Genomic DNA, 11,579 nt, shown 5'->3' on the forward strand with positions numbered 1-11,579 from the left:
TGCCTCCATCCCTCCTCTATGGCCTTGGGCTGCTGTGTTCTGCACAGGAGACCCCAGAACAGGTGCTGGGAGTGAAAGGGGGGAGTCTCAAGCCATGCAGAGTCCAGGTGCTGGTGACTGCCAGGAGCCCCTCATATCCTGCTCCCCAGGCCCAGGAGGGCAGAGAAGGGTCCTCTGCTTGGCCAGCAGAGTTGCTCTTGCCACAGGGTGCCCATGTGGAGGCAGGAAGATGAGCCAGAAGGATTCTCAACACAGCAGCAAAGAGCCCGTGGGTGATGCCTGGGCCAGGCCTCCCCCCAGCCCCTCCTCTCTCACCTGGGCAGGGACATCTCTCTGGGTTTAGTCCCAGCTGCCCCTGGAGGATCTTTCTTCTCTGCCCCTTCTATCAGGAAGCCAGATGCCCCGAGTGTGGCCTTGGAAATAGGCAGGGAGGGCAACAGCTGGCTCAGGAGCTCGGGGATAGGAGCAAAGTCAGCAGGACCCCTCCTGGCGGTGTCCAGGGAGATGAGTCCTTCACATCTCTGTACTCAGGTCTTTGGCAAATTGGAGAGATGGACTCAAGGGCTGAAATTTTGTGCTCACCACTGCTCACCTCCAAGTTGATATCACCACACCCTTCACTCCCCTGCACCCCCTACTGATTTTGCAGTCCCTGCGCTCCCTGCCACAATCACTGAGGGCCCCTCTTTCTGTGGCTGCTCCCCTAACTCTGTTTTCCATCCACAGACCATGGCTTCTTGCCCTGAGCTGGACAATGCCCAGCGCGAATGTACGGAGGGGGCTGCTAGTCGGCCGCGCACCCAGCCCGGGGAAGACGAGGACACCCTCAGAAGTGAGTCAGGTCATCCAGTCTTGGGCTGGCCTCCCTGAGGGCCCAGGGCTCCTGACTCTGACCCCTCATTCCTCATGCCCTGATGTTGGTTTGGACAGATGACCCTGGAGCCCCTGTAACAGAGACTGAGCTTCTGCCAACCTGCTCCACCGTGACTCTGATGGAGGTGCCTGCAGAGGAGGAAGACCCCTGGGGCCTGCTCGCACTTCAGGACAAAGGCATCAAGTGGTCAGGTAAACATGGCGTGGGGGGGCAGCAGGAGGGGGCCAAGCTCACCACTTCCAGTGACTCTGCCTCATGTCACCCTCCAAGTCCCCACAGTTTCCTGCCCTAGGAGCAGAGGTCCTGGTGGGGGGGTGCCCCTGCAGGACCAGGAGGCCTAGACCCTAAGACAATGTGATGATGGGGCACCTTTTGTCCTCGCTTCATTCTCCAACTGTGCCAGGCACTGGGTGGGCACCAGAGCAGACACTGGGTGATCTTTAAATCCACTGTGACTCACCTGCCCTAGATACTATCAGGGGCTGTGGATAGAACTGGTGCTGGCGGGTGTCCCCTCACCTAAAGGCAGTGCACAGGGAAGTCTTCAGAAGGCAGAGAATGTTCCCCAGATCAGCAGGGTGTGAGCCACCAGTGTACTTACTTGCAGGTGCAGGTGAAAGGTCGGTCTGTGGATCAGACAGCTGGGCAGGGGTGGGAGGTGGGAGAGAGCAGGTGAGGCGCACGTGAAAATTGAGTGGAGAAACAGCAGTCAAGGATGTACAATTCCAGGGGTACCACCCTCCCCCAGTGCAAGCGGTAATGGCATGCTTGTGGCCACATTCGAGAAAGTGCTCTGTGCTGTTCTGTAAGTGCTTGGAGAACCATTTCCTCTGGCCCCACTCCTCAGTGGCAGGTGCTGTGATGGCTCATCAGGGACATGGTTCAGCTGAGCATGGGGCCTGGCTGGGCTGTCCGCAGCCCAAATGTAGATCAAGTGGAGACGCTTCACCCGGGCTCAGCTACATGGCTGGCAGTGGTCACTGGGCTGCAGAGGGCGGCCATTGCTGGGCCATCTCCAGGCCTTGCTGTGCATCAGAGCTTGGAGCTGCCTGGCTGGCAGGGACAGGGGAGTCTGAGCTCTTTGCAAAGCTCAGTGTTTCAGACACTAAAAGCCTTTGTGCCTTTTCCCCTCCTCCAGACAGAGACACCAAAGGGAAGATTCTCTGTGTCTTCCAAGGGATTGGGAAATTCATTTTGCTTCTGGGATTTCTCTACTTGTTCGTGTGCTCCTTGGATGTGCTCAGCAGTGCCTTCCAGCTGGTTGGAGGTATGGAGGGAGGGGTCGGTGACCTGGGTGGGTCATTCCACTGACTTGGGTTCAGTTTCCGTCCTGTCTCAGCCCACTCACCTGCAGCTCCTTGTTTCTTAGAATTGGAAGCCCCTTCATTCATTTGTGATTTCTACGCATTTTACAAAAGATAGAAGTGAGACCTATAAAAGGTCCATGACCCGGATAAGGCTCTTTCCAGCAGCCAGGGCTGAATTCAGTTCACAGCCTACAACTGGCACAGCAGGGCCAAACTCATTTTCTGTGACAGTATACCTGGGTCCTGCAGTCTTAATGAATGTTGAGATTGTCATCTCTTGACCCGAGAAGCTGGGCAGAAAAGCCACAGGGGGTGTGTCTGGCTGCAGACTGACTTCTGTGTTGTCAGTGTTGGTTCCCTTGGTCCCAGGCAGCATCCCCAGGGCTTTCTCCTCATGATAGCGGGCAGATGCAGGATGACGGGACAGGAGAGAAAGGGTGAGTGTGGTGGGGACTTGGCATCGGTGTCCTTCTGGGAGAAATAACAGGAAGATAGTCAGTCACACAGGCACCAACAGGGCTGATGGTTGGTTCCCAATCCTCTGACTGGGCATACTGGAGACTTGTGTGCATGTGATCCTACCTAACCCCCTTCCATGGTCATGGATTTGTTTTTCAGGAAAGCTCGCTGGACAGTTCTTGAGCAACAATTATATTATGTCCAACCCCGTGGCGGGACTGATGATCGGAGTGCTGGTCACTGTCCTCATCCAGAGCTCCAGCACCACCACATCCATCACTGTCAGCATGGTGGCCTCCTCACGTGAGTCCTGGATCCCTTGAGCCCGTTCACATGTCAGCTTTCCACAGTCCAGCAGGGAGTCTGGGATTTACTCTGAAACATGATGACCAAATACGGTGTCTTTCACTTTACTCCAAGAGACTCTGGTTTCCTTTCTCATAGTTCAGTCTGGAAACAGACCTTAATGTTTGAGGGGTACATATATGTACACGTCTATGGAGAGCCACCCGAGTGGCCATGAGATTCACAGCCAGGTGCAGACCCCTCAGAGGTTAAGACCTGCTGCTATAGAGGCCTGTCAGCCTGAATGCGTTCCCCCTGCCTCGGGCCATCAGGACGTGGCCAGGCTGCCTTCCCAAAGTGCCAACCACCTTTCCCACCCTCAGTGCTGACCGTGAGGACCGCCATCCCCATTGTCATGGGGGCCAACATCGGGACGTCCATCACCAACACCATCGTGGCGCTCATGCAGGCGGGAGACCGCAACGAGTTCCGAAGGTAGGAGGCTCCGCACCAGCCCTGCGCCCCCAGGGCCCAGCTACTGCCCATGACGTAGGAACTTCCTTCACCGAGCCCGTGGCAGCAGCTTATCATCCCTGGAGCTGCTGTGGGTACTGGAGGGAGGTGGGCACACACCTACCGGGCAGCTAAACCCAGCCCCCAAGGGGGGGCTGTATAATGTGTCTCCACCACTGTGGGGTCACTGGGCTGAGGGCACAATCCCAGGGGCAAGCGCTGAGCGAGGGGCCTGGACACAAGCTCCCCCCTGGGAGGGGCCTGGAGCAAGGCCAGCTAGGGTAGGATTTCTGTCCCCATGCTCAGAAAAAAACACTCCCAAAGCCTCCATTTGGGACCACTTTTCTTTGTCTTCACGTCATGCTAATAAAATGTCAGTATGTTCTTTGTGAAGGTAAGACCTGAGGATGGTTCTGGATGAACACAGGCAAGGGGAACCATTTTCCTCCAAAAGGTCAATGTGAAAATCAAGTGCATATCCTGGCCATGCATCCCTCCTGAGTCTCGCCAAGGCCTCATCCCTCATCCCAGTGTCCCGAGGTCACGGTCACAATGCGCGTCCCCGGGGGCTCCTGCTCGGATTTCTCAAGCAGCGAGTAGACTTTCTCAGCCCCATTTATTCATGTGGAAACATGAACAGGCCACGTACCTCAGGGAGGGCATAGCTGGGACTCAACCCTGGTTTTCTTTCTCCAGAAGTGGGTCCTTCTCGGTTACACTGATTTTTGCCCCGAATAACCTGTGAAATACACACAGGATCCCTGGTGCTGCCCGCACGTAGGAACGAGATGGACTCCCAGCCCCTGGAGGGGTATCTGGGCAGATTGTCTCAGTGACATCGCTGGGGATGAGTGACTTTCTTTCCTGGTAGTTTGAATTATTATCCTTATAATTTTCTAGAATAATATTTTCTATATCCAGCACATGTAAAGCTCTTTTTTTTAAAAGATTTATTTATTTGTTTGTTTGTTTGTTTATTTATTTATTTATTTATTTATTTATACAAGCACTGGGTACAGTCAGAAGCGTGGGAGGGTGAGAGAATTCACCAGAGTCAGAGCAGGGAGCAGAACAGGCAGACTGATGAAATACACTGCTGAGGGGAGCAGCGGGTGGCAGGAGAGGTCTGCGCACCATGGGACCCTTGCCCGGTGGCCGGGGATCAAACCGGCACTTCAGAGGCTGCGGACAGCTTCGCAACCCAGCGCTCAACCGCTGCGCCACCGGGGAGGCCCACATGTAAAGCTCTTAAAACATTTTGCCAAACTCCTGAGTAGTGTCTGCATCCTTCTCTACCAGAGTGTATGACAGGGTCTGAAATGTCTTCTCCAAAAATAAATTATTCTTTGAAATACTAAATACTAGCTAATATAAGAGGTAAGAACTTGTATTTATAAAAAAAAAGTAAGTTACAACTTAATTTCTCTATTACTATGACTTGAAGCATTTCCCTCAAGTCACTAGTAATAGAGTAGTCATGTGTGTATTTGCTTCTGTCCACTTATGCTCATGTCCCCTGTGGATTTGGGTGCTTCTGACATGCAGGTGTATTTAAGGGGACTCTACCACTTACTAGTAAAGTCTAGAGTTCTTAACCAGGATATAATACAGAATTCAGGGAGAGTGTGTGTCTCTTCTCAGGTAGATGCAAACTGTAGTTCATATTAGCTGTGTCCAGGTGGGGACTGTTCAAATGTTTCATCAGAGTCTTGAGATGACTTTTTAAAAAGTTGGGAATTCAATTAGTTAAGGGTTTTAATAATTACCTTCATACATATGCCCATCTTTTCGATTGAAAGCTAAAGGGTCTTCTATATGCATGATTCCAAAGGCGTCTGAAGCAATCCTTCCACTCAGTGGTCTCGGGACTAATTTTGCACGTAGCATAACCAACATCTTCTGCAAGCAAAGAAAACCGTGTTTGATCTGGTGGTAAAGGCTCCCCTCGCAGTCGGGGACAAGGGTGCTGGGCAGTCCCCATGCAGTGACCTTCATCCCATAGGCTGGGTGCTTTCTGTGTTCTCAATGGTCTAAGGGAGCTTGTGCACACGGACAGGCGACAATTGATACAGTATCGACCTGCCTGGATTCGTGTCCACTTGCTCATTGACTAATCTGGTGTTGGCTTGGGGTGGTTTCCCCTTCTGCAGGGCTTTTGCAGGGGCCACCGTCCACGACTTCTTCAACTGGCTCACGGTGCTTGTGCTCCTGCCCCTGGAGGCCGCCACCCATTACCTGGAGGTGCTGACCGACAAGGTGCTAGAGACCTTCAAGTGGAAGAAGGGAGAAGATGCTCCAGCACTTCTGAAAGTTATCACCGATCCTTTCACGAAGCTCATTGTCCAGGTAACACCACTCTCTGAGTGTGAGAGCGCTGCCCGAGCCCCCCTGCTGCACCCAATCATCCAGGAATGGTGGGAAAGCATGAGGGACACTGCTCTGTGGTTGCCTCTGGAAATGATCAGAGGAGGTAGAACTTTTAGGGACACTCGACAGAACAATAGCCATTTTTGTGCCCTGACTTAACACACGTACCATCTCTATTGGGATAAGAGCAAGAGGTGGTACCCTTTGAGTTGAGTTCTACAGACTCAAAGACCCTCCACTGACTAGAAGTTACAATTTGTTCCCACTGCTGAGCACAGGGTTAGTGGAGTCAATGAACAAGGATTATCTTACTCGTGATTCTCATCTGACATGTGTCCAACTAAAAGCAAAAAATCACCCAGTGATTACCTACAGATGCTCTTCCATACCAGTGTTTGTCTATATAATCCTTTATTTATTAAACACTTGCTAAACTCTAGGTGCATATGCTCCTTTCTGGGAGTGCAGCTAGGGTGGGTCCCAGTTCACTCGTGCCTGGATTCACAGTTAAGTTCATGACCTCAACAAACACCTGCATTTCTTTCCCACATGACCTCTGAGGACCTGCTGCCTGTTTTCTCTTTCCTTCCTCAGCTGGATAAAAAAGTGATCAGCCAAATTGCAATGAATGATGAGTCAGCAGAAAATAAGAGTCTGGTCAAGATTTGGTGCAAAACTTTGACCAATGTGGTAAGTTTCCAAGAATGTTGCTAAGCAGGTAAACTCTTTTAACTGTGCTTTAAGTGACAAGGTAAGAGAATGAAAAATGTGGGACTCCTAAAAAAATCACGCACTCACTGATGCGTGAGTAATGATTGAATGCTGAATGAATAGACAGAATGAATCAGACAGACAAACCCCTTCGCCCCGTCTCCCACCACCGCTACACTACTGCTGGCTGGTCACTACATACACGTCTCCTGGCTTATCTCTGCTGCCTCTCTGTTTCCACTAGTGGAGCAATCGGTGGAAATAGTGCCTCGTGCTCACAGGTGCACCACCTGTGTGTATGCTGACTTCCCCACTCCTCAAATTGTCTGCTTCTCCCACCAAGAGAGAGAACTGGGGATTGTAAATACTATTCTCATGTTTGTCACAGACTCAGATGAATGTCACTGTCCCCTCACCGGAGAACTGCACCTCCCCGTCCCTCTGTTGGACGGTTGGTGTCTCCACCTGGACCACCAAGAATGTGACCAATAAGGAGAACATCGCCAAGTGTGAGTGGGGCAGGCAGACCTCAGCTATGAGTTGTGGGGGGAACTGTCTGGGGAGCCGATGGGTGTTGCCTATGTGTGTAGGGCCCCAGTCACGAAGGAAAAAAGGGCAGTGAGATTTAGCATAGACGCAACCTGTTCATTGAGCTACCTGCTTCCACAGCAGAGGAATCTGAGGGCTCGGGGCAGGTGACAGGCAAGGTCCCACAGGAGGGGCAGAAGTGGGGCCTGACACCCAGTTCTCTGGCAGTTCCAGCTCCTTCTCAGACATCATCAGCACACTCTAGAGTGTTCCCTCCAGGAGCCTTGGCGTCTTCTTGCCAGAGACTCTAATGAAGTGACAGCCAGAGAGGAAGGAGATGTTGGGCCCACACAGAACAGACACATCACCCTCAGGCATGAGTTTCTACTATGTGACCAGCCCCACTCACAGCCCTGGGCTGAGGCACTAAGAGAGTAGTGAACCTCCTGCCCAATGCTCCTGTTTTTCTGAAATATCAGGATGTCGATGGACATGATTTCATTACATGTTATATATCTATAACCTATAATATAATACAAAACAATACCTGTAATATACTATATGTGTACACATTGTTTTATATATATATAATATACATGTACATTTATACACATTATAAATTTATATCTGGGAAATTTTCCAATCCAGGAATACCTAGTTCTTCTAATTATTCCTTTTATACCCACTTGTGTACCTCTGCTTTCATCTTCCTCTCCATTTTTACCTCTCACCTTCTCATGAATTCTGAGCAGGATACCTTAATCCAGGTGTGCTTCACCACACAGAATCAGAGAGCCCTTCACCACTCTCCCCCCTGTTCTAGGTGGTACACATACCTTGCTATTGTCATGTTTTACTGGAATCACCATAGGGTCACACAGGGAGTTTGAAAGGCAAGGTTCTACAATCAGCAATCCCCCCTGCCCTGTCTTGCCCATCCTACTCTACCTTGCATCTCAAACACGTTATATGAGCAATCTCAGCAAGGTGAGTAAAGCACACGTGGGAACTGTCAGGCCCCACTTCTAGCCGAGCTAGAAGATGTAGCTGGAGGCCTGCGTCTGCCCTGACTAGCTGTGTGACTTAGGGATTTCACTTCATCTTCCACCATCAGCAGATGCACCTACCAGCATATGGTCTCAGGGCTGCATGTAGCTGCAAGGGAGGCTGGGAATATGGTCTCTGTTCTGGATTATTACATGTCAAATTCAAAAACAGATTCTGCTACTGTAGAAGGATGTTTAGGAATAAATAACCCAGTGGCCTTCAGTGGTCTCTGTCCTACTAACAGGATTTCTCTTGGTCTCCTCAGGCCAGCACATCTTTGTGAATTTCAACCTCCCGGATTATGCTGTTGGCATCATCCTGCTGATTGCCTCCCTGCTGATCCTGTGTGGCTGCCTGATTATGATTGTCAAAATCTTGGGTTCCATGATCAAGGGACGGGTAGCTGGTGTCATTAGGAGGACCATCAACACTGGTAGGTGCACTGACCCCATCCTGATCTCTCTGAGGATGGCATCACTGTGACAATCTGGAGAACCCTTAGATATTATGCAGCAGTGGTATATGCATGCAATTTATTGAATCTGATAGGCTACAGAAGTTGTGATGCCCTTTACTTTGAAATCATCCTTGGTATTTTGAGTAGGGCCTGGGAGCAGATTCAACCTTCCATTTCACGTTGAGCAACGTCCTGAGGAGTCAGCTCAAACCTAGAGAGCTATGGGGCAGAACTTCCTTCCTGCCAGGTTTCCTCATGGGTAGGACTTTGCTGGACCTACCAGGATCCCTTAGTAACAAGATAACAGATACCCTGATCCTGACATGCCAGCAAATTTAATTCTGGACAGATCATCAGCATTTTGTGCAACCAATGGGACTCAGTTGGCAGAGAGGAGCTCCTGCTAAGCACAGCATCCTGGCCTACAGAGTTACCAAACCAGGGACATCACCTGGTTTGGTGATGGTTGTCATGACAACCTCCGTGGTTGTCATGAGGGTGTGCTGGCTCTAGGTGATTCCTGGGACCTGATCTACACAGATGCCAAGAATGGGGAAGTAAGGCTTCCAAGCCCCTGTATTTTCTAAATGCCCCTTTAGATGGAAAAAAAGGTGAGGATGGGCAGGATTGGGAGAGCAGACTGGGAAGTAGTCTGAGAGATGGAAGAACTTTGTTTGAGGAGTAAATTTACTTGGGTGCTTAACCGCCATCAAGCGGTTAACAATTGAAACTTATTTCTCATAGTCCAGCAGGCTGAGAGGTCCAATATGAGGTTATCACTGGGGTTGCAGTCCAGTGAGGTCCTCCTTTTAGATTTGCAGCTGGCCACCTCATCACTATGTACTCACATGGAAGAAAGCATGCAGAGGAAACAAGTTCTCTCTTCTTCTACAAAGGCACTAATCTATTCATGGGGACCCCACTCTCAGGACTTAATTAGCCCCAAAGTCCCCACCTCTAAATATCATCACTTTGGGAGTTAAAGTTTCAACATAAAGGGTCAGAGGGTTTGGGATAGGGTTCAGGTATTTCTAGCTCCTGACCTACAGTGGATATGTTTTTGTCTTCATAACACACATCCCACATCCACCCATGGTTCCATCATCTTAATGCACAGGATGAAAGGATTCTCAATTTGCATTCTGCATGTCAACCTTGGTGTGGAGTGGGAATCACCTACAAACCTAACCTTCTGACTCAGCCCATTGCCCTGCACCTTGTGAATGTGCCAGCTGGCTCTGTCATGTGCCATGCCTTCCCTACAAGGTTTGTGAAAGATCTTTCCTTGTTTCTTCCAGATTTCCCCTTCCCCTTCGCTTGGGTGACTGGCTACCTGGCCATCCTTGTGGGAGCAGGCATGACCTTCATTGTGCAGAGCAGCTCTGTGTTCACATCTGCTCTGACACCACTGTATGGTGAGTTTCTCCCTGATATCCAGCCCCCGCCCCAGGCCATTTGCGTGTCCTGTGATCTCCTGAAGTTGATGCTATGGACTGTGTGTCCCCCAGGTATCGGCGTGATATCCATTGAGAGGGCCTATCCACTCACGCTGGGCTCCAATATCGGCACCACCACCACCGCCATCCTGGCCGCCCTAGCCAGCCCTGGCAACACTTTGAGGAGCTCACTCCAGGTCAGGAAATGCTGAGTGGGGCAGGGGCTCTGTGGGTGGAATACACCCCTGTCTGAGACCTGGCCCTTAGTGGGTTTCCAAGGAGAACCAAGGTTTTCATTGTCACGGGACTGTGATGTGGGGGAGGAGCCGCAGCCAGGCAGCTTGGAGATTAGGCGGGGCCCGGTACTCCTCAGAGAGGCAGGGACACTGTCGCTGCCCATGGTTGTCTAAATGCAGGGCCACACTGGCAGGTGGCACCTGATGGACGTGGGAAGAGTTTCTGGGATGTATGGGCATCACTCCCAGTGAGTCTGCTTTCCCCGTGGGGAGCTCTGTCTGGTCAGAGGGAAGTCCTGTGGCCTGAGGCTGGCTCTATAAGAACGAGGTGGGCCTGCCTTGCCTGGATCAATTAGTTCAACCCAAGTTGAACCCGAGTAAGGAGTCCTAGGGCGTTAGGCCCTCAAAAGTGAGCTGTGATACAGCGCTGACCTCCCTTGCTTTGCCCCAAGACACACAGTAGGTCTTCAGTCCTGGGGGTCTGGGCCAAGGTAAGGAGACAGGGATAACCTTGATTGTGTCCTGGTGCTGCTAGACGGCCCCCTTCTCCCCACCCTCACCACAGAACAGACCCACTCACCTGGGCAACCTCTGTTTCAGATTGCACTGTGCCACTTCTTCTTCAACATCTCTGGCATCTTGCTGTGGTACCCCATCCCGTTCACCCGCCTGCCCATCTACATGGCCAAGGGGCTGGGCAACATCTCAGCTAAGTACCGCTGGTTTGCTGTCTTCTACCTGCTCTTCTTCTTCTTCCTGATCCCACTGGCAGTTCTGGGTCTCTCGCTGGCCGGCTGGCAGGTGCTGGCGGGCATAGGAGTGCCGGTCATCTTCGTGATCATTCTGGCGGTGATCATCAGGTTGCTGCAGTCCCGCTGCCCAAGCATCCTGCCCTTGAGGCTGCGGACCTGTAACTGCCTGCCCACGTGGATGCGCTCGCTCCAACCCTGGGACGGACTGGTCTCCAGCTGCTGGCAGAGGTGCTGCGGCTGCTCCAAGTGCAGCAAGTGCTGTGAGGACCTGGCGGCGGTGGAGAACCCCCCCTCTGTGGCCTTGGATAACTTGGCCATGGACAGAGAAGCCCAGGATGCACCCCCCATGTCTAAAGTGAACCCTCTGGGTATGAACTCTGACAGCAGGAGCACAGACTTGTAGCTGCCCCTGTGGTCTGTGGAGGCCCCGAGTCCTGTGCATTCATGCATCTCAGGTTCTGCGTGATTCTCTCCACCTACTGGGATTTCTTTCCCATGAAGCGACGGAGTTGACATCAACACTGTCCTTCATTACCCTCTGCCCAGCAAATCACCTGTAGGTAGTTTGATCTCAATCTCTCCTCCTGGGTCTTCCACTCCCAGGAAG

The 11,579-nt window shown here is 51.6% G+C and overlaps 1 protein-coding gene across 1 annotated transcript; it reads left to right on the plus strand.

Moving 5' to 3' along the window:
- Positions 1 to 729: 729 nt before the first annotated feature.
- On the plus strand, positions 730 to 11,375 carry LOC311170642 (sodium-dependent phosphate transport protein 2B-like; the record flags this gene model as incomplete). Its single annotated transcript, XM_084233019.1, has 12 exons — positions 730 to 832; positions 931 to 1,065; positions 2,013 to 2,141; positions 2,800 to 2,943; positions 3,309 to 3,420; positions 5,589 to 5,784; positions 6,400 to 6,495; positions 6,905 to 7,025; positions 8,357 to 8,524; positions 9,847 to 9,963; positions 10,057 to 10,181; positions 10,821 to 11,375. The coding sequence occupies 12 exons, from the start codon at positions 730 to 732 to the stop codon at positions 11,373 to 11,375; spliced, it is 2,001 nt and encodes a 666-aa protein (XP_084089145.1).
- Between the last annotated feature and the right edge of the window lie 204 nt (positions 11,376 to 11,579).

The sequence above is a fragment of the Talpa europaea genome (assembly GCF_964194135.1).
Source record: "Talpa europaea genome assembly, chromosome: 5".
In the NCBI taxonomy this organism is placed as follows: Eukaryota; Metazoa; Chordata; class Mammalia; order Eulipotyphla; family Talpidae; genus Talpa; species Talpa europaea.